At 32.9% G+C, this 21,372-nt stretch overlaps 2 protein-coding genes and 1 pseudogene across 7 annotated transcripts in view; 2 read left to right on the forward strand and 1 right to left on the reverse strand.

Moving 5' to 3' along the window:
- FAM237B (family with sequence similarity 237 member B) overlaps nucleotides 1–20,733 on the forward strand; it is a 52,777-nt gene extending 32,044 nt beyond the window's left edge. For 2 of the 3 annotated variants that reach the window (XR_004190720.2, XR_012074524.1), the window contains exons 9-12: nucleotides 12,970–13,066; nucleotides 13,857–13,956; nucleotides 19,491–19,535; nucleotides 20,633–20,733. The gene's annotated coding sequence lies outside the window, so the exon portion shown is untranslated. The remainder of the gene's footprint in view (nucleotides 1–12,969; nucleotides 13,067–13,856; nucleotides 13,957–19,490; nucleotides 19,536–20,632) is intronic. The other variant, XR_012074523.1, reaches the window with a different exon arrangement.
- The window catches only part of CFAP69 (cilia and flagella associated protein 69), a 53,518-nt gene that overhangs the window by 5,606 nt on the left and 26,540 nt on the right, over nucleotides 1–21,372 (reverse strand). For all 4 annotated transcript variants that reach the window (XM_072965041.1, XM_006211853.4, XM_072965042.1 and 1 more), the window contains 8 exons: nucleotides 21,144–21,360; nucleotides 18,601–18,765; nucleotides 14,878–14,996; nucleotides 13,219–13,337; nucleotides 5,140–5,221; nucleotides 2,212–2,404; nucleotides 1,011–1,148; nucleotides 346–422 (listed from right to left, as the gene is read on the reverse strand). In XM_072965041.1, the coding sequence (XP_072821142.1) occupies nucleotides 346–422; nucleotides 1,011–1,148; nucleotides 2,212–2,404; nucleotides 5,140–5,221; nucleotides 13,219–13,337; nucleotides 14,878–14,996; nucleotides 18,601–18,765; nucleotides 21,144–21,360 (1,110 nt within the window). The remainder of the gene's footprint in view (nucleotides 1–345; nucleotides 423–1,010; nucleotides 1,149–2,211; nucleotides 2,405–5,139; nucleotides 5,222–13,218; nucleotides 13,338–14,877; nucleotides 14,997–18,600; nucleotides 18,766–21,143; nucleotides 21,361–21,372) is intronic.
- Nucleotides 10,539–12,888, forward strand: LOC140697495 (securin pseudogene; annotated as a pseudogene).

Below are 21,372 nucleotides of genomic sequence, written 5' to 3' on the forward strand. Positions count from 1 at the left end.
AAAGTAATACCTTAATAAGTGTTAATGATTTATTTTAATAAATAAAAATTCATTCAATTCTAGCTTATAATACCCTCTAGAGAGAAGGTATATTTTAAAGATTGTTAGTTGTCTATGACAGAAACATCCATCTTCTTTTATAAATTAATAGTTAGATGAAATCTTATCCCATGGAAAATACCCAATGAATTAACTTATGTTCCTTAAATAGTGTCAGATGCAAAATGAAAAATAAAAAACTACACAGTACGTGGATGATTGCTTACAACTATGAATGGATCTTTTATTTCCCAAAGGAGCTTTTGCTATACTAAATTTTAATAACAAGGTTAAGAAGGTACTCACTTTAAAATCAAGATATCTATGTATGATACAGAGAGTGACAAAATCTTCAGCAGATAGGCCAGGTAAATTTTCAAAATCTATACAAAGTTTATAAAAAGAGAATTAATTTAACAGAGCAAATGATTCCAAAAGGCATATATCTATTATTTTAAAAAATGCAAATGATTACTTTTGATTTCATCCTGATTTATGAAAAAGTTACTTCTTGAGCTCTGGTTTCCCCCTATAACAAACCTCTCCCCGGTCATCCTTGTCTAGTCTTTAGAAGAGGAATACTTTCTGTGCTGTGGTCAGACCATGATACTATATTTTTATAATGTGAAGAATGAGGACTCTTTCCTTAATAAGAAGCATGGACTTCAAAAAATCTCAAGTGATTCAGAATTCTAGTGTTTAAGCCTCATCATAGAAACTAACTGCCTTTAATCTGGTTGCACTCTGGAATTGCCTGGGGAGCTTAAAAATACAGGTGCCTGTGCTCCAAACCCAGAGGTCAAGTGTGTAGTCTGAGCATTGGGATAACAATGGAATATGCATTTATCTGTATAAAAGGAAATTTTGTTCACCATGCTTGAAAAGTGGATTCCAAAACAAAATCAGTTCTCAACATTCAGCAAAAAAGAGCGCAAATTCACTCTTAACGAATTTGATGAATATCTTCTTACCGAGTTTGCCCAACACAGCATAAATTTTTGCTCTGATATTCTCAGCAACATCCATAACTGCAATGGTTGGGCAGTTAGCAGGCAGTGGTGTGATTTTTTGCTTTTCTTGAAAACTGGTAAATAGAGGTTTCTTTGTATCTAATCATTGGATATCATGTAAATATAGAAGGGACACAATTTTAAGATTTTAGTCTAGATATCATTAAATATATAAAAATATTGTAACAGTAAAATAGTGCTTTGTATATGGTTACTGTTTTAAAAGCATAAGTAATCAATAATTTCTTCCACATTCTGTTGCAAAACTTAAAGCTTTATTTTTATTATTTATGTAAAACATAAAAATTTCACAAAATTACTTTTAAAAGTGAAACTTTTATGTAAAAAACTTTTCTAATTTTGAGATCCAGAAACTAAACAATGTCAGTTTAACAATGATGTAATCTCTTCTGCTTTTGGTTTCTATATATTATGCTATAAATATAAAACTGTTTTATGATGCTGTAGATCAAAAGTTAGAAATAATTAATATGGATTGAAGATAGAAATCATTAGAAGTTAAAGAGGAAGTATTTTCACTTAAAAATAAGTAATACTAACAATTAGATGAAACTAATTAGATTACTAACATTAGATAAAACTATAATAAGAATCGTTGTAAGTTTAGAAAATGTAATGTAGCATTATAGAATAGATAAATGAACTATAAATTCGTACTGTAAACTTCATTCATTTAGAATCTAGTAATTAAAATTTATGAACATCTGATTTTTAGTTAGAAAATTTTTTCATATAAAAAGTAAACAATATATAAATATGAATCAATAGAAATATATATAAAATACTATAAAAATTGTTTTTAAGCACTCTATATCCCAAATTTTATTAGACATGAAATATTACTGAATATACTTGTAAAAGCAGGTAACCCAGAGAAAGTTCTTTAGGAAGTACTGTTAGGTTTTTCTTCAAGTTAAGAATATAATCAGATACTATTTCCTGAAAATATTCTATAAAAATATGAACCTGATACTAATTTACTTAGTTTTCTTCCAATCATTCAGAATTTATGATAGCAACTTCTGCAAACCTCTGTGAAAAGAACTTTAAACAAAGAAATGGAAGTCTTCATATTTTTCTAACATTTCTTTTTAAAAATATGGACCTAATTGCTTCTCTGAACAATTACAAATACACTTACCAATGATCTTCCCATGTTTATCACGTTTTACTCCTAGTTCTTTTTCTTCCTTTCTCCACAATTTAATTAAAAGACTAGCAGCTGTCTGGTCCTTCTTCCCTCGCCAAGCATTGACATGAGCCGCAGTTTTGGGATTATCACAAAATTCAACCATTATTCCAAGTATTAGGTTACAGAATTTTTGGGGGTTCAACTTTTATAAGCAAACAGAAAAAGAAAAAAGTTGCAATAAATATTTAAGAATTACTGTCTTATAAAAAGAGAAACATTTGTATTAATCAGAATGTTTTCTTTAAATTTGATTGCCTTATAAAAATCAGACTATTAAGTATGATTTGTGACAATCTCCAAAATAGATACCATTGTAATGAGTCCATTTTCAAAAATTTTTAAGAAAGGAAAAGAGTCAATATAATTCCTATGTAGTCATAAACATAAGTCATCAACAAAAATGTAACTGATTTAGCTAAGTAGGAAAAAAGGAGATTGTAAAAGTAAGTGAAAACGTTCATTTTAAGTGGAGCAAGGTCAATGGTGCTATGCATAGGACACTGTAATTACAGGATCATTCCAATTTATATGCTTTATTAAAGTTTGTAAAAAGACTCATCCTAGCTAGAACCTCGTTGTTAGGAAGATAACTGACGGTAACTGCAAGTGGCAGCCACATATGAAAATAAATCAAAATAAGGTGTAATCTTTGTATTTTGAAACTCAGCATCCATAAAAGAATATTTAACCACTTAAAAATTATCTTAAGAATATTTCCTCTGTTTTGCTACAAATAATTTTCAGCAAACCAAAATTTAGGTATAGAAAAGTTCATCCCAAGCAATATTTTTGGTTGATTAACTCTCTTACCGTGTACTGCTAATAGAATATAGCAAAGGAAACATGTAACCATGTTGTCTGAATTGCCAACATTATCAGTTTCCTCTTTCATTAAATGAAGGGTAATAATATTACCTACTTAAGAGAATTATTAGGATGAGTTATATGAGACTGCCTGTCACATAGTAAGCTCTCAATAGTATTTAACCTTTATGAGCAATTATTGCACACTGAGTAAATATTTTAACAGATTGTATTAAGCAGAACTTTCAATCATGTGAGTTTTTATTCCTATATTTTACTTTCCGGAGAAAGAGGGAAATGTCAAGGGCTGAAGTTTATATAGAAACTTCATTAAAGAAGATTTATAATTTGTAATTAACTTGATTGGTTTAACCCACATTAAGCACAGTCTAATAATTACATTCATAACAATAGAAAACACGTAGCAAAAATATGTATCAGGAACTATTCTGACTAATGCACGTATATGTACACATACATACACATAATCACTCATGTAATCCTCCCAACAGTTCATGACGTAGAGTGTTGTTACCTCTGTTTTATAGTTGAAGAAACTAATGACAGAATGTTAAATAATCTGTCAGAGTTATACAGCTAACAAGTATTGGAGGCCTTAATCAGACTGAGTCCAGCCTATGCTCACAACCACTGTGCTATATGGCTTCTCCTACCAGTCTTCATGCCTTTCCATCAAAGAAACCATAATGGTGAAGGCGAGTGAGAAATGTCTTTGAGGTCTTCTATATAATATTAAATATTAACATACAATTTAATTATTTAATATATACATGCCTAATATAATTCCTCACTTCCAAATCTTAAGTAGAACCAAGATTCCAGGAAGATGTGCCACATTAATTTTGTAGCTTTGAGAATCCCCTGACACACGACCATGTGGCTCTGGGCATACTTGTACTCTAGTCAGAGAAGCATGGTGAGCTATATGTCAATCAGGACTACATAAGTAGAGCTATACATACATCCTTTTCTATTATGTTCAGTTTTCTGAATTTTCAAAGGGTTTCTGGTTATAACTCATTCAAGGTAGATTATTTTGATTATTATTATTGTTTACCTATTTTTTGCTTGTGTTTTCCATCTAATGAGTTTGCTCTCTTATTTCTAGTGTCAACTAATTTTCTTTCAGAGAAATAAAAGGACACAAATAACTTTAGTACCTTTGCTAAATCAAAGTAGTCTATTATTCTGTTCATAAAAATTAAGAATGGTGCCAATCACAGGCAGTGCCATAGCTAGAACTCTGCATGAGATATCTCCCAAAGTTTTACTGAAACAAAAGTATTTTTCTCCCACATCATCTTGACTATGGACCCACTTAGAATTGAAGCTAGAATGGGGTTACTTTAAGGATAAATGAGGGTCTTTGCCATTCTTCTCAGCTGCCTTCCTGGAAGGCTTAGTACGCTCACTCCTGCTCATTCTGTAAAACGGTCTGTGACACACTAAGTTCTTCACATTGCCTACAAACTACACAGTTTTTAAAAAATGCTGATCTTTACTCCTTTGTCTAATGTGGCCTTTAACATTTATTTATTTATCTATCTATTTATTTATTTATTGTGATACTCCTTTTATTTATTTATTTATTAAAACAACTTTATTGTGGTACAATTTGTTTGGTAAACTATACATAGTTCAGATGTACAATTTGATGAGTTTTGATAGATATATATACCTATGGGCCCTTAACTTTTAATACTGAGAGAAGAAGCTAGAAGTTATTAACAAATGATTGTTGATTTTGGAATAATCTAGCTGTTTCTTTAAAGCTTGGTGGGAAAAAGAAACAACAACCATGGAATAAATTCTCTGCTGTCATGTGTTTGAGAACACTGACCTAAGTAAACCGTTGTTTTCACTGGAGGAACTTTCAGAGTCACTTCTTTGCCAATGCCTATTATGAATCTCCAGGAGAGATTTTTGTTTAAACAAACATTTGAACACTATTTAGGAGCATAGTTAATCACAGAGTAGTGTTCTCTGATACTCAGTTTGGAAAGAGTTAATAAAGACTTTTTTTAAAAAAACAATTGTTGAAATTATACTTACTGCCAATAAATCCAAAAGGAGAAAAATGCCTTCTTTTTCAAGAAAGTAGTCCTCTAAGGGGTAACATCCTAAAATACAGCACCTTAAATAAAAAGGAAGTTACTCATTTAACAAGGGTTTATTGTTAAATTCAGTTTGTGAGTTTATTTTTATCAGAAAATCTTTTCAAAGAATATTTTTTCTTTATTTCCTTAAATCAAGAAGTTAATTTTTTTGCTTTAAAAATTGGACTTTGAAGAGACTTTGCCAGTGTAAATTTCAACTATTTTTAAACTAATATCAATTAATTATTTTCACAACTATATTTCTTTTCTGTAGATGTAATGTTCTTTGCTTTCATGATATTAATTATTCTCAAAAGTCTCCTCTGGTTGCTGTAATAACTATTTCTTCATGGTTTATCCATTTACTGTCTCTTTCACAGTGCTGGCATGCCTCAAACATTTGATGATTTTTAATTACATCTTATCTTTGCATGTGAGATTATTTGTTGAAGTGCCTCCTGCTTAGGCCTATGCGGCTCATATGAAGTAAGGGACTGAAGCTGCGGCCAGAGCTACTTTCACTGTTTTCCTGGGTCGGGGATAGATGTGGACTGACAAAGCTATTGGTGGTGGTGGTAAAGAGTAGTAGAGCCTAATCTCCCCGGAGTCCTCCCAGGCATTGCAAGCCAGCTGGGGTCAACCTGTATCCCTTTCCTATTTAACATGGCTTTTATTTATTTAGTTACTTATTTATGTATTTACTTACTTACTTATTTGTGATTCAATAATATGATAATTATTTAATATGGTTTCCTCTTGAAAAAAAGAGATCCTTGTTTCTGCTGGCTGATTTGTGATGGTGGTTGCATGTGGTGGTGGTTGTGAGGGTTGGCACATAAAGGCCATCCACTCGGCCCCTCTCACTCAGGTGGTTACAGGTCTTACCACCTCTGGGTATGAATCACACTTATTTTGTTCTCACTTTTGAGGTAGTACCCTATGATGCCTATTATGGGCTGCCTTTTGCCTCTTTAATTCACAATTACAACAAGAGACAATATAGAACATCCTTCTCTGTATACTTCTAACTTAGCCAAAAATTGAAAAGAAAATCAGAATGAGAACTAGAAAATAGTTTGGACTTAATGATAATAAAAATAGAAATAATAATGCACATAAATTAATTCTTTGAAAAGACTAATACTATTGATCAACTCCTAGTGAAACCTATCAAGGAGAAAGAGAGAAGATAGAAATGACTAAAACCAAGAAAGAAAAGGAGGCATTACTTTGTAGCATATAGACATTAAAAATCCTAAGAAGATGTTACAAACAACCGTATGACAGTAAATGTGAAAATCTAGACAAAATATATGAGTTCCTAGAAAAAGACATCTTACAAGAACCTACACAAGAAATAGAAAATTTTAATTTGACATATACATATTAAATGAAATCTATGCTTCAGAACCTTTCTATAGAGAAAACCCCAGGCACAGATGACTTAATTGGTGAATTCTACTAATTATTTACAAAAGGTACACTAACAGTCTTACACAAGAGCTTTCTAGAGAACATGAAAAAAAGGAATACTTAACTTGTTTTATGAGGTAATAATGAGCTAGATACTAAAACCATTCATGGAATGTTACTAAAAAGGAAAATTAAACTCACATCAACATGGTATCCACCCCCTAATCTAAAAATATTAGCTAACTGAATCTAGCAACACAGAAAAAGAAATAATACACCATAACCAGGTAAGGTTTATTCAAGGAATACAATGTGATATACCATTAACAAAGGGAAACAATTCATGACATCTCGATACAAGAAAAACTGATAAAGTTTAAAGTTCTTTCATGATGCAAATAAATAGTAGATAGAGAACTTCCCTCAGTTTAAATTTCTAAGGAAAAAGACCAGATGCCTGATGTCACCAATTAAACACTGATCTTATTTATTACTTATATCTTATCAGGGATTTGAAGTTGTGCTGTAATAAAAGACACATAAATAAAACCATTTATCTTTATCTTAGTGTAACTGTGAGATATTAAGAAGGGGTAAAACATCAAGTCATTTTCTGCAATAATCACTGAATCACAATATATTAATAGATAGTAAGCGAGCTACTCATTAATATTCATCTCTGAATTTTTTTACTATGCTAATACAGCACTTTGGTCAATAGGAATTTGCTGTTGAAACTTAAGATCAGGCTATCATGTTATCACTATATGCCTCTCTTCTCTCCAATAAAAAAGAAACTAGATAGTTGATTAGTCCTATTGCCTATGTGTATCTGGGAGAGAGCTGAGTGAGTATTCCGGCTTTCTATACAAACAGAATTTGCAGTGGCTAAATCCAGCTACTTGATCTTATGGAAAGTACTATTCATCAGGTTCTACCCCGCCTCCCCAAGTTTGTTGAGGTATAATTAAAATTTAAATATCTGCCTATAATTAATGTATATAATTTGGTGAGTTTGGACATATGTATATACTTGTGTTACTGTCACCACAGTCTCAGTAATAAAAATATCCATCACCTCTAAAAGTTTCCTTATATCCCTTGGTGTTTTTTTTTTTCTTGTATTAAGAACATTGGACTTGAGATCCACCCACTTAACAAATTTTTAAGTACATTATACTTCATTGCTAACAGTAGCCACTATGTTGTAGAGTAGATCTATGAGCAAATGCCGTACTGCAGATCTCTGGAACTTACTAATCTTGTATAATAGTAACTTTGTATCTATTAAACAACTCCTCATGCCTTCTTCAGTCCATCATTCTACTGTCTACATACTATTGTTTGCGTCTACACTTTTGACTATTTTAGATACTTCGAATGAGAGAAATCATGTATAAGAGATACCCTGTGAATGACTTATTTCACTTCGCATTATGCCTTCTAGGCCCATGCATGTTGTGACAGATGGTAAGATTTCCTTCTTTTTCTTAAAGCCAGGTAATATTCCATTGTATGTATATTCCACATTTTCTTTATTCATTCATATGTTGATGGACATTTGAGTTGTTTCCCTACCTTGGTTATTGTGAATAATGCTGCAGTGAACATAGGAATGCAGCTATCTCTTAAGATACTTTGGATATATACCCAGGAGTGAGACTGTTAGATCATATGGTAGTTCTATTTTTATTTTGAGGAATCTCCGTACTGTTTTCTGTAGTGGCTATGCCACTATGTCTTTCACCTCTTAGTTATGTTTATTTCTAAGTATTTTATTCTTTTTGGTGCCATTGCAAATGTGATTGTTTTCCTAATTTCCTTTTTTAAAATAGTTCATTAATGGTGCATAGAAATGCAACTGATTTTGGTATGTTAATTTTATATCCTGCAACTTTACTGAATTCACTTATTCTATTAGTTTTTTGGTGGAGTCTTTAGAGTTTTCTATCATGTCATCTGCAAACAAAGATACCTTTACTTCTTCCTTTCTGATTTGGATGCCTTTTATTTCTTTTTCTTGCCTAACCGCTCTGGCTAAGACTTACAGTACTGTGTTGAGTAGAAGTGGTGAGAGTGGGCATTCTTGCCTTGTATAGATCTTAGAGGAAACAGCTTTCAGCTTTTCACCATGCAGTGTGATATTAGCTGTGGGTTTTTCATATATAGCCTTTATTTGTTGTGGTAAATTCCTTCTCTACCTAATTTATTGAGAGTCTTTTTTTTAATCATGAAAGGATGTTGAATTTTGTCAAATGCTTTTTCTGCATATATTGAAGTAATTATGTGATTTTTGTCCTTCCATTAATGTGGTTTATCACGCTGATTGATATGCATATATTGAAATTTTCTTGTATCCCAGGGATAAATCCTACTAGGTCATGGTGTATAATCTTTTTAATGTGCTGTTGAATTCAGTTTGCTAATATTTTCTAGAGAAGTTTTGTTTCCACGTACATCAGGGATATTGCTCTGTAGTTCTTTTTTATAATGTCTTTGTCTGGCTTTGTTATTATGGTGATGCTGACTTCATAAAATGAGTTTAGAAGTATTCCCTGTTTTCCTATCTTTTGGAAGTTTAAGAAGGATTGGTATTAATTCTTCTTTAAAGTTTTGGTAAAAATCACACATGAAGCTCTCTGGACCTAGGCTTTTTGGTTGGGAGATTTTGGATTACTGATTCAATCTCTTATTGTTATTGGTCTGTTCAGGCTTTCTATTTCCTCTTGACTCATTCTTAGTAGATTGTATGTTTCTAGGAATTAACCAATATCTTCTATGTTGTCCAGTTTGTTGTTATATAGTTCTAATAGTCCTTCATGATTTTTTTCCTGTGGTATCTGTTGTGATGTCTTCTTTCATTTACGATTTTATTTCAGTCTTCTCTTTTTCTTAGTCTAGCCAAAGATTTGTTGATTTTCAAGAAACTTCTGTTATCTTTTCAAAAGCCAACTCTTAGTTTTCTTGATTTTTTTTTCTATTCTCTACTTCATTTATTTTTGCCTAATCTTCATTATTTTCTTTCTTCTGCTAACTTTGGGCTTAGTTTGTTCTTCATTGTGTAGTTCCCTGAGGTATAAAGTTAGGTTGTTTGATGCTCTTTTTTTCTAACATAGGATTTATCACTATAAACTTCCCTCTTAATACTGCTTTTGCTTTATCACATAAGTTTAGATATACAACATTTTAGTGTTTTCTTTTTAGTTTGTCTTGAGAAATTTTCTAATTTCCCTTTTGTTTTTGTCTTTGACCCAATGGTTATTCAAGAGTGTGTTGTTTAATTTCCATGCATTTGTGTGTTTTCCTGGTTTCCTTTTGTTACTGATTTTTGGTTATATTCCTTGTGGTCAGAAAGGAATAACTTCAATCTGCTTAATTTGTAAGACTTTTTTTGTGATCTTGCATGTGATCTACCCTAGAGAATGCTTCATGTTTGTTTGTAAAAAAACAACCCTGTGTCTCCTCTCAAAACTACTATAAATACTTCACTTCTGGCCACCAAATTTGTAGGTTTTTCCTACACCAACTAATTCTCAGGTTCTCTTTGGACATCAACTGAGTGTCCTACAATTTAATTCAGTTCTGAAATTATCTACCTGAGTTAGAAGATCACAGGTTAAGGGCTTAGTCCCTTAGGACTGTGCTGCTTCCTGCTACCCTCAACCTTAGATTCCAGTTCAGGTTGTCACCTGTGCTTCTGACCAACCAGATATAGAAAAGTTCATAGAACTCAGGAAAACAGTTTACTTACTAGATTACCAGTCTATTATAAAATGATACAACTTGGGGACAGCCTGATGGAAAAGATGCACAGGGCAAGGTGTATGGGGAATGGGCATCAAGCTTCTGTGCCCTCTCTCAGTACCTCTGTATGTTCACCAACCTGGAAGCACTCTTCAATCTCATAGTTTAGGATTTTTACGGAGGCTTCATTATGCAGGCATGACTGATTATCGTTGGCAATTGGTTAAACTAAACCTTCAGCTTCTCTCCCCTCTGTGGAGGTTGATGGTAGATCTCAGAAGTTACAACCCCTTAATTAACCATGTAATTAGTGCTCCTGGCAACCAGCCCTATATCCTGTGGTTATCTAGGGGCTTTCCAAAAATCACCTCATTAACATAAACTCAGATATAGTTGAAAGGGACTTGTTATAAATAACAAAAGACATTACTTTCATCTGTATTATTCCAAAGCTTACAGGAACTGAGAATAAAAGACCAAATACTATAACAAAAGATGTTCCCATTGTTCTCACTGATTAAGAAATTACAAGAATTTTAGGAGCTCTATACTAGGAATGGACCAAATATATATTTCTTATTATAAATCACAGTGTTACGGTGCTTGAAAAAATGTGCATTCTGCTATTATTGGGTAGAATATTCTACATGCATTTATTAGGTTCATTTGGTCTAGGGTCTTAAGAGTTTTTATTTAATAAATGTGTTGTAGTGTGGCTCTCATGAATTACACCTAAATAGAACAAAAGAAATGTGTTAAGTGTTAATGATACATGAAACTCAAGTATTTTTCTCCAAAACTTCATAAATTAATGGTAAGAAGAGCAGTTTTCCGTCCCCACTTAGGAATGCTAAAAACTTTGGAAAACAATATTGATTAGGAAATACCTAATCAATTGGTTTCCAGTTCCATAAAAATAAGATGCATAAAGAATTCAACAGTCTTCCATACGAATGGCCAATAGGCACATGAAAAAATGCTCAGTATCACTAATTATCAGAGAAATGCAAATCAAACTACAATGAGGTACCACCTCACACCAGTTAGAATGGCCATCATTCAAAAATCCACAAATGATAAATGCTGGAGAGGGTGTGAAGAAAAGGGAACCCTCCTACACTGTTGACGGGATGCAGTATGGTGCAGCCATTGTGGAAAACAGTATGGAGATTCCTCAAAAGACTAAAAATACACTTACCATATGATCCAGCAATCCCATTCCTGGGCATATATGCAGAGGGACCCTTAATTCAAAAAGACACCTACACCCCAATGTTCAAAGCAGCACTATTTACAATAGCCAAGACATGGAAACAACCTTAATGTCCATCAACAGATGACTGGATAAAGAAGCTGTAGTATATTTATACAATGGAATACTACTCAGCTATAAAAAATAATAAAATAATGCCATTTGCAGAAACATGGATGTCCCTGGAGAATGTCATTCTAAGTGAAATAAGCCAGAAAGAGAAAGAAAAATACCGTATGATACCACTCATATACAGAATCTAAAAAAAAAGACAAATGAACTTATTTATAAAACACAAACAGACTCACAGAAATAGAAAACAAACTTATGGTTACCATGGGGTAAGGGGATGGGAAGGGATAAATTGTGGGAAGGGATAAATTAGGAGTTTGAGATTTGCAGATACTGGTATATATAGAATAGATAAACAAGTTTATACTGTATAGTACAGGGAACTATATTCAATATCTTGTAGTAGCTTACAGTGAAAAAGAATGTGAAAACAAATATATGTATATTCATGAAGGACTGAAGCATTGTGCTATACACCAGAAATTGACACAGCATTGTAAATTGACTATACTGCAATTTTAAAAAAGTAAAAAAAAAAAGGCAATAGTGTTCAAGTATAAGAAGAATACTGCATGAGTAATAGTAAATGCTTGTGTTTTCCAAGACCAGGCCAAAATGGAATAGGTTCAAATCACAAAAACAAAGAATGAGACCAAGTCTTGGGGAACAGTGGCTGTAGATCCCAACATGGGTAATCTAGAATGGCTACTCTGATTTTGTTGATAAGGAAAATGGAGAACCAAGCATCCAAGTGGCTCCTAAGGACGGGATGAAGCTGGGATCTGGCCTTTCCTTACGTAAAGCTGCCAAAAAGGCTTTGGGAACTGTCAACAGAGCTACAGAAAAGTCAGTAAAGAATGAAACTCTCAAACAGAAAGACAACCTTCTCTACCAAAAAGATGACTGAGAAGACCATTAAAGCAAAAAGCTCTGTTCCTGCTTCAGATGACAGCAATCCAGAAATAGAAAAATTCTTTCTCTTCAACCTGCTAGATTTTGAGAGTTTCGACCTGCCTAAGGAGCACCGGATTGCACAGCTCCCCTTGAATGGAGTGTTTCTCGTGATCCTCGATGAGGAAGGGCACCATGAATAGCTGTGACACCTGGGTCCCTCTTTGCCTCTGAAGATGCCTCTTCCACTTAGAGAATCTAATCTGTTGCGGTATCCCCCAAGAATTCCTGTCGACCCTGGATGTTGAATGCGACCTGTTTGCTATGATTTAGATATTTAAATTTCTTAGCACTTTATAGTTCAAGGGTATGTATTAATAGTTTGTATTAATAAAGCTGTTCTTTGTTTTACAGACTCAAAAATCCAAAAAAAAACAAGGATTTCAGTTTAGACACAAGAATTGTTTTCTATATTTGAGTGATGGACAAGACTACTTTCCAAAGGATGTTGGTAAACATTTCATTTCTAGACTATTGAAAGGAAAAAGGCTTATCTTTCTAATGTAATTTTGAGGGAAGAAAATTGGCATACATAGCTACATACATACAGGGGTAATTTTCTTTTACTGTGAATCTATATAACTTGGGTACAGTAATACTCACCAAATGCTGTCCAGTGTACTAAAAAGGAGTACATTATAGCCTAATCCAGTCTGTAACTTCTTGGGGTCTGTTTTCATTACATGAAGAATTATATCCACTCCTTCAGTTCCAAAAATTTCCTAAGAGATTTATTTAAAATTATTTCTTGAAATAAATAATATTTTTCTTTCCCATTTGTCTTGTCCCCTAAAACTTTCTACCAGAAAAATACAACAACATTGTTAGGAAAATAGTACTGTAATACAGATTCTTTCTTCAAATTTGGGCTCAATTGTTTTCAGGGATTTCAGACAAATTACTGTAAATAATCTTAAGAGAGGACATCAGTCAATATATAGCTTAATGTCCCTTTATTTTTTTCTGTTTCTCTTTCTGAAAAAAAAAAAACAACTATAAGACTTGTCCCATGGTTTTCTTCCATGTTATAATGAATGTAGTCTAACATCATGCCATATGAGTACTAGATAACAATAAGTAATTTAGGAGGTTTAAAATTCTATCATGGAAGATTTTCTAATGTTTCCAAGAGAGAAATAAATATATAAGTAGTAGTTAGAACCTTTAATAATTTATATTAAGTTATTACCAGATAATATTTGTCCCTTACTAGGAACTTTTTTCATTGCCTTGTTTTTCAGTTCTGGTTCCCTTACATAAGCAAGAGTATAAGTATTTTTCCAGAAGAACACAGGTGCAGGGTTGGACAATATGAGAAGTTGCACCAAAGCTCGGAGCTAAGTATGCATTTACTGTTCTTGTTGCCTCTCCATAAAATCACTCTATTGAAATCTTCATAATTTCCTATTTTTATCTTTCCAAATCTATGTCTTGCAGTTTAAGTTATCCAGAGCTTTTGTTATGGCATTAAAAAGATCAAAGGGAATTAAGCTCTTTTTCTAACTTTTAGTTTTAGATATGAATCTAATTCAAACCCAAAACAGCATTTATAATGTATAACCACTTAGGAAAACTATTTGCCAGATTCTCCAGAACATACACCTACCTTATGACCCATCATTTGCACTCCTAGGTATTTATCCAAGAGAAATGAAAGCATTATGTCCACAAAAAGACTAGTAAAGGAATGTTTATTAAAGCTTTAAACATAATGGTTTCAAATGGAACCAACCAAAGTGTTTGTCAATAGCGGAATGGAGAAACAAATTTTGATATATTCATACAATGAAATACTATTCGGCAATACAAATAATGAATTATTGATGAATAAAAAATGGATGTATTTCAGAAATATGGTGTTGGATGACAGAAACCAGAAATAATAGAGTAAATAATTACGTGATTCCATTCATATAAAGGTAAAGAATAGGCAAAACTAATTTATGAGAATAGAAATCAGAATAGTGGCTGCCTGTGGGCAAGTGGGGGTGTGGCTGCTAAGGGGAATGAAAGTAATTTTACAGGAAGATAAAAATACTCAATATTTTAACTGAGATATTAGTTAAATGGGTGTATATATTTGTCAAAACCTACTGAACCATATACTTAAGATCAATATACTTTTCTGTACATAATTATGATCTAATTAAAAAAGGATATTAAAGTAAATCTTCAGAAAATTAAAAAACACCATTTATGGACATTTACTAAGAAAAAGTTCAGAATGTTATGTGATTGAGAGAGCAAAACTTTGATACATACCTTCCTGGGAATATGATGTTCACAAAGACCAGATAAAATAAGTAATATATCAGACTGAATTTCCAAAAGAATGGCCTCTTCCTTGTCATTGTACTTGCTTATTGTGTTTTTAAAGATTCCTGATTTGAAAAAAATTTTAAAGAATGTAAAGTTATTGGGCACTGAATTTTTATTTTGATCAATAACTGTTCTGAAATTCCTTCTTATAAAATTTCAACTAGAAAATATATATAATATATAAAATAATTAATAATAATATATTAAAAGGGGCTGTTATCATTGCATGGTTACCGAGAGGCTGTAGACAGATGATAAATGGGTTCTTTGAGCCATCAGTACAATCAGTAGCTCCATATGTATATAGAATTTCTAGTACAGAATTAATGGATTATCTGGTACAGAATTAATGGAGTATAAAGAAAAGGGAACCTCTTACACTGTTGATGGGACTGTAAATTGGTGCAGCCACTATGAAGAACAGCATGGAGTTTCTTTAAAAAAACTAAAAATAGAGTTGTTATATGATCCAGCAATCCCACTCCTGGGCATATATCCAGAAAAGATGAAAACTCTAATTTGAAGATACATGCACCCCAATATTCATAGCAGTACTGGCTACAACAGCCAAGACATGGAAGCAACCTAAATGCCCGTTGACAGATGACTGGATAAAGATGTGGTACATGTATGCAATGGAATACTACTCAGCCATTAAAAAGAATGAAATAATGCCACTTGCAGCAACATGGATGGATCTAGAGATTATTATAATAAGTGAAATAAATCAGACAGAAAGACAAATATCATATGATATCACTTATATATGGAATCTAAAAATTGATACAAATGAACTTATTTACATAACAGAAATAGACTCACAGGCATAGAAAACAAATTTATGGTAATCAAAGGGGGAAAAAGGGGTGGAGGGATAAATTAGGAGTTTGGGATTAACATATACACACCACTATATATAAAATAGATAACCGGCAAGATCCTACTGTTCAGCACAAGGAACTATATTCAATATCTTTTAATAACCTATAGCAGAAAAAATCTGAAAAAGAATAGATATATATATAAATCACTTTGCTGCACACCTGAAACTAACATAACATTGTAAATCCAGTATACTTCAATTTTTTAAAGTCAAGAAAAAAGAATGGAGTGTCATTAAAAGATTCCCTAACAACCTGATACTTTATCCAGCAAACAAAGCTGTTTAAAAATACACAGTGTCACGAGGCAGAGATGTGTGCCTTTGTAAACACATGACCAAAATGCCTGATCATAGCTTGCTTCATCTCTTCTCATGGTTAACAGGATCAATTTTAAGCAAAGGTAGAAGACATGTCTAAGTACATTTTCTATTCCTGTTACTTCTTTCTGCATCCTCTCCTTATGGCTACCTGAAGGCCTCTTCAACAACTTAGTCAGCAGTATTTCCTTGCCCTTTAAAATCTCTCCCTAGCTTCTAATCAAAATTTTAAGACTTGAATACAGATGGAATGACATTCGCTATAATATTTTACCTCAAAAAAGAAATTTTTCTTTAAGCTTTAAAAGAGAGACAAAAGTCATGTTTCCTCAGTTAAAGTGGTCACTGGCATTAGCAGGAAGTATGGAGCTATGTTCCAAAGTAAAAGGGCCATGGAACTATCTCCATAGTTGGCCCTGAAGGGGCAATTCTTGTTCCTGTTAGGATGAATTTCAGGGAGGGGATCAGAGTCTAGAAAGACTCGTTGAACATGCTGGAGGCTAAGGAGAGTCATGTAAAGGACAGAGGGCCTATGTTCCCTTACTAGGAAGCACCTTCTAGGAATCCAACCTGGCTGGCTTCAAGTCTGCTTCTCCTTTCTAGAATATCTCCTTCTCCTTCCTACCTGGGTACAGGCATGTCACTTTCCCTGTTGTCTGTGACACATGGTATGTTAATAGTGAATTATTTCCTTCATATTTCAGTTATCTTTAACTCCCTGCCTTTACCATCTCCTTGTTCTATTCTAAATCACCCAATATATTTCTTTCAGATTTCCTCTTTCTAAAACAGCATTGTACATATATAACTTCCCTGGTCAAAACCACAGATAGCTCCCCATGCTTAAAGAGGATGTAGTTCAAACTCTGTTTGCCATGCAGAACTCTTTTTTTTTAAAGCTTGGCCTCTGACTAGACAATTAACTTTATCTCATATTGTCTTTATAAAACTTTGACTCACTTAAGCTAGCTCTGAACACATCATCATGCGTATTTTGGCTTCATGCTTCTGCTCATGCTGTCCCCTTGCTTGAAATATCAAACTCTTTCATTTTTCCTCTTGAAACTAGCCTTATCCTCATACCCTAACTCCATAAAGGTTCCAGTTAAGATTGCCCAGCCTTGAAAAGTACCCAAAACCTCTTCGTTTCTGTGGCATATACTTTCTGTTACTCACTATTGCCTTACCAATGGAGCAGGGTAACACATACTGTTTGACATATATCTTTCCTTTTGTTCTAATTAAGGGCAAAGTCCCGAGAGCCCTGCTCTATACATGTTTATGACACTAGTGCCTACACAAAAAGTGTATAAACATTTACATTTACAATGCAATTCCTATTTTTTGAGTGTATTACTACTACAGAGCCCTCTGTTAGATTCAAGTAAGAGAAGGTCCCTGCCCTAAGAACTCACGTGATAAATATCAGCTTCTTTCAAGTTAAAGGAAAAAGGTCCTAAGGAAAAAAGAACCATTGTTATTTGATTTCCCTATCCAATTTGCCACTTGGGTAAAGTTAAGACTTCTTCCTGGACATATGGAATATTGTATTCATCCATTTAGGCGGGGGCCTTATCACTGAGTTCTGTACAATGGACTGTGCACAGAAGTGGTAAAAATCTACTTTCAGGTTCGGTCATCCTATGTAAACTAATCAAGAAAGTGAATGCTTTTGCCTAACCTCCTTTTCAATGTACATGTTTTGCTTACTAGTTTTATTATTAGAGGGCACCACTCCAGTCTAGTAAACGGAAGAGCAGGCACTTAATAGGTAGAAGAGTTTTTGAGTAAGCATTTGTAATTAATTGACATCCAGCAAATTATATCACTTACTCATGAGACAGTCACTGAACATGAATAATACAACCCTTACTTCTCAAAGTCAGGGAAGGCTAGGGCCAGAGGACTATTTATTTTTTAATTAATGAAACATATAAAGCTTTTGTTTAAGCTTTAGGCTTCTGAATTTTACACTGAGCTCACATGTGTGGTGACAGCATAGTCAACTCTAAATTGAAAATCAAGGATATCTTGATGTTTCACATCAGAAAAGAATCTCCCATAAACATTTCTCTATACACCAGCATACCAGTGGTCTGGTATATCAAATGCACTAGAAAATGTAATGTTATCCTCTTTTAAAATGACTCCAGAAGGCCTGGCCAAAAAGTGGTGATCTTACCACTAGAAGAAGGAAACATAACAATAGCCCATTACATAAAAAGAGGATAATCCTAAATGAAATGGTACCTGAACGAAGTAAACAAATGTTTAAAGGACAAGAGATCATGATGTTTCAGTAAAGAAAAACTGACTTACAGCAATAATATGAGACAAAAATCAAGTAAATATTTAGGAGTTTGTCAGTTATAGGACAAAATTAATGTGTAGAAAAACATTTCAAACAAAATTTCAAATTTATAAACATTCTACTTTCATCAGGACATGAACATGTTATATTTTACCTAGCAGTTGCTGAACTGTTCCCTTTTCACAAAGATCTTTGTTTATAGTCTCATTCTCAAGGTAGACCATGGCTCTCAAGAGTCTTAAACTGTAACGCATCTGGGCAAATTTGTTGCCACGGCCACCTGTACCATGAAAACTGTTACCATGACTAAAGAAAGAATCTGTGGAGAAATATCAATAGTTTCCATCAATAAATTTAAAATAAAATATTTCAAATAAATAAAACAGAATATATTAAACATCTTTTATATCTATCTTCAAGTTTAAATGGATGTTAAAATTTTGGCCTTTATTTAGAGAAGTATTCCATCCTCCTCTACTTTCTATTGCCAGCATAGAAATATGTGTTTTAAAATTTTACTCAGAAATGTCATTATTTTATATATCTTTTGTAACTTGCTTCTGTTACTTAACATTATGCTTTTAAAAATTATTCATTGTTACAAGTAGATCTAGATCACTTAGTTCTAACTGCTTTCAGCATCCATTTTATTAATAAGTTTATTCATTCACTAGTACAAACGGCTATAATGAATATTATAGTTCATGTCCTCTTATTCTCTGCCAAGAGTTTCACCTGTGACACCAGAATCATATAGGTAAACCCACAATGAATTTTACTAAAGTTGCCAAATTGTTTCCCAGAGTGGTTATATGGATACAATGTATAAGAAATAGATTGTTCCCAATCTGCTAAATTTGAAATGGTAGTTCATTGTTATCTTAATTTGCAGAGCAATTGCATTTCTCTGATTACCGGGGGGGTTGAGTGTCTTTTAATTTTTTTGAAAATTTGAGAATATCTCCAAAAATTTTGAAAAATTTTCTTGGCAATCCCTAGTCTTTGTCTACTTCTCTACTGAGTTATTTTCTGTTTGATATGTAGGTATTCTTTATGAACCTGGATTCTAATCCTTCGTCAGTCAGAGGGGTAAGTAAATGTCTTCTCTCAATTTGTAGATTTTTATTTTATTCAGATTTGGTCATGCAGACATTTCTGTTTTACAGTAGTTAATAAATTTAATAATCTTTAATAATCTGTATAGTTTAAGCTTTTTTGGTTTTTAAAACTCTGTTCCTACCCTGTTATCATAATTTCCTGTTTTCTTCTAAGATTTTTACAGTTTAATTTTTCATATTTAGGGCTTTAATTCATTTTGCAATTGATTTTTTAACATGTTAAAAGGATCTAATTTTTATTTTTTCACATGGAGGGCCAACTGCCCCAGCACCATCCTTCTCTCATTAAGTGGCAATATCATCTCTGATAACACCAGCATCCCATGTATTCCGTTCTGCTGATCTGTTCCTGCTCTAGTACCATAAAATTTTTATTACTATAGCTTTGTGGTAGATTGTGATAAATAACAAGGCAAGTCCTCCTTTCTTTTTTATAATACGCATTCTTTGAAAGATTCTTTTAGAAATTGCTTTATGTTTAATGCTAAAAAAAAGTTCAAAATACTGTTCTGAGTAGTGTGTATAGGTTAAAAAATGTGAGTTCTGGAGCTGGACTGCCTGTATTAAATACTGGCTCTGCCACTTACTTTGTGGCCAGGAACAAGTTATTTAACTTCTGTAACTGAGTTCTACCTACTGATCAACAGGAATAACAATAGTGCCTAGAACTCTTCAATCTGTTGTGAGGACTAAATGCTTTAACCTGCTAAGGGAGTGAAGGCCTACCACATAGTAGGTACTCAATAACTTTGCTGTCAGGCTTCCTCCTGTTAGGCAGTATTTTTCTTTTTTGCTTTATAGTCTTCTGTAAATATAAATGTTATAAAGGATAGACAGGAGGGTTGTTTTATTTAATGCACAGTAACTTAGTAAGACTAAATTTAGTGACTCAGCATATTAAAAACCAGGGAATAAAAATAAGCTACAATTTTTTTCTCCCTCATGGATAAATGAGTTCTATTCTTGAGCTAATGAAAATGTATCAGAGCAAAGTTACTACCAGAAAAGAATATAATATCTTCCTTATAATTTAAAAAAAAATAATATATTTCTTATTTCCCTACTAAGAACCATGAGAATTGAAATGAAATATTCGTACAAACTGGGGCTCGCTAATTTGGTAGACTACATGTGGAGTCATTACTTCTGGCTAGAGATCTAGATTTGAAGCTGCATGAAGGAATGGATTTTATTTCTTTTGGTCATAAATATATCTTTAGTAGCTAAAACAATATATGGTACCAGTAGGCATGCTATAAATACTTGTTGAATGACTAATTAAAATATTATCAGTACTTAGTATAATTGTTGGATAGGCCTAATATAAAAATTTAGATCGGTTTATATGAATGATTTCTTTTACTGAGAGGTATGAATCAACTATAGCTAATATTTACTATGTCTGACTCTAAATGAAATCTCAGGCTTTTTCCCCTTAAAACAGCATATTAAATACATTAAAATCACTGGCAGCCAGATCTATATTTTTATTTCTCTTATTAATTTTATTTCTTTTTCTACACCATTCAGTTGAAATATGTAGATTAAAATTTTGACAGGAATCTGAAGGGCCACTTACCTTCACTTTCACACCATTCTAGAAATGCAAGGACTCGAGCATTTCCCTGACACAGCATATACTCTTCTGTTAAAAAAGGAGCCACTGATGACAAAGTGGCAATTGCATGCAGCTGTAATTCTTCATATTGTGCTGCAGACCATTCAATTATTTTCTGTTTCTCAGGCTTTTTAACATAGCTAAACAAAGCCAAAATAACTTTGCCATCAATTAATAGCTATGAGAAAGG

The sequence above is a fragment of the Vicugna pacos genome, chromosome 7, assembly GCF_048564905.1.
Source record: "Vicugna pacos chromosome 7, VicPac4, whole genome shotgun sequence".
In the NCBI taxonomy this organism is placed as follows: domain Eukaryota; kingdom Metazoa; phylum Chordata; class Mammalia; order Artiodactyla; family Camelidae; genus Vicugna; species Vicugna pacos.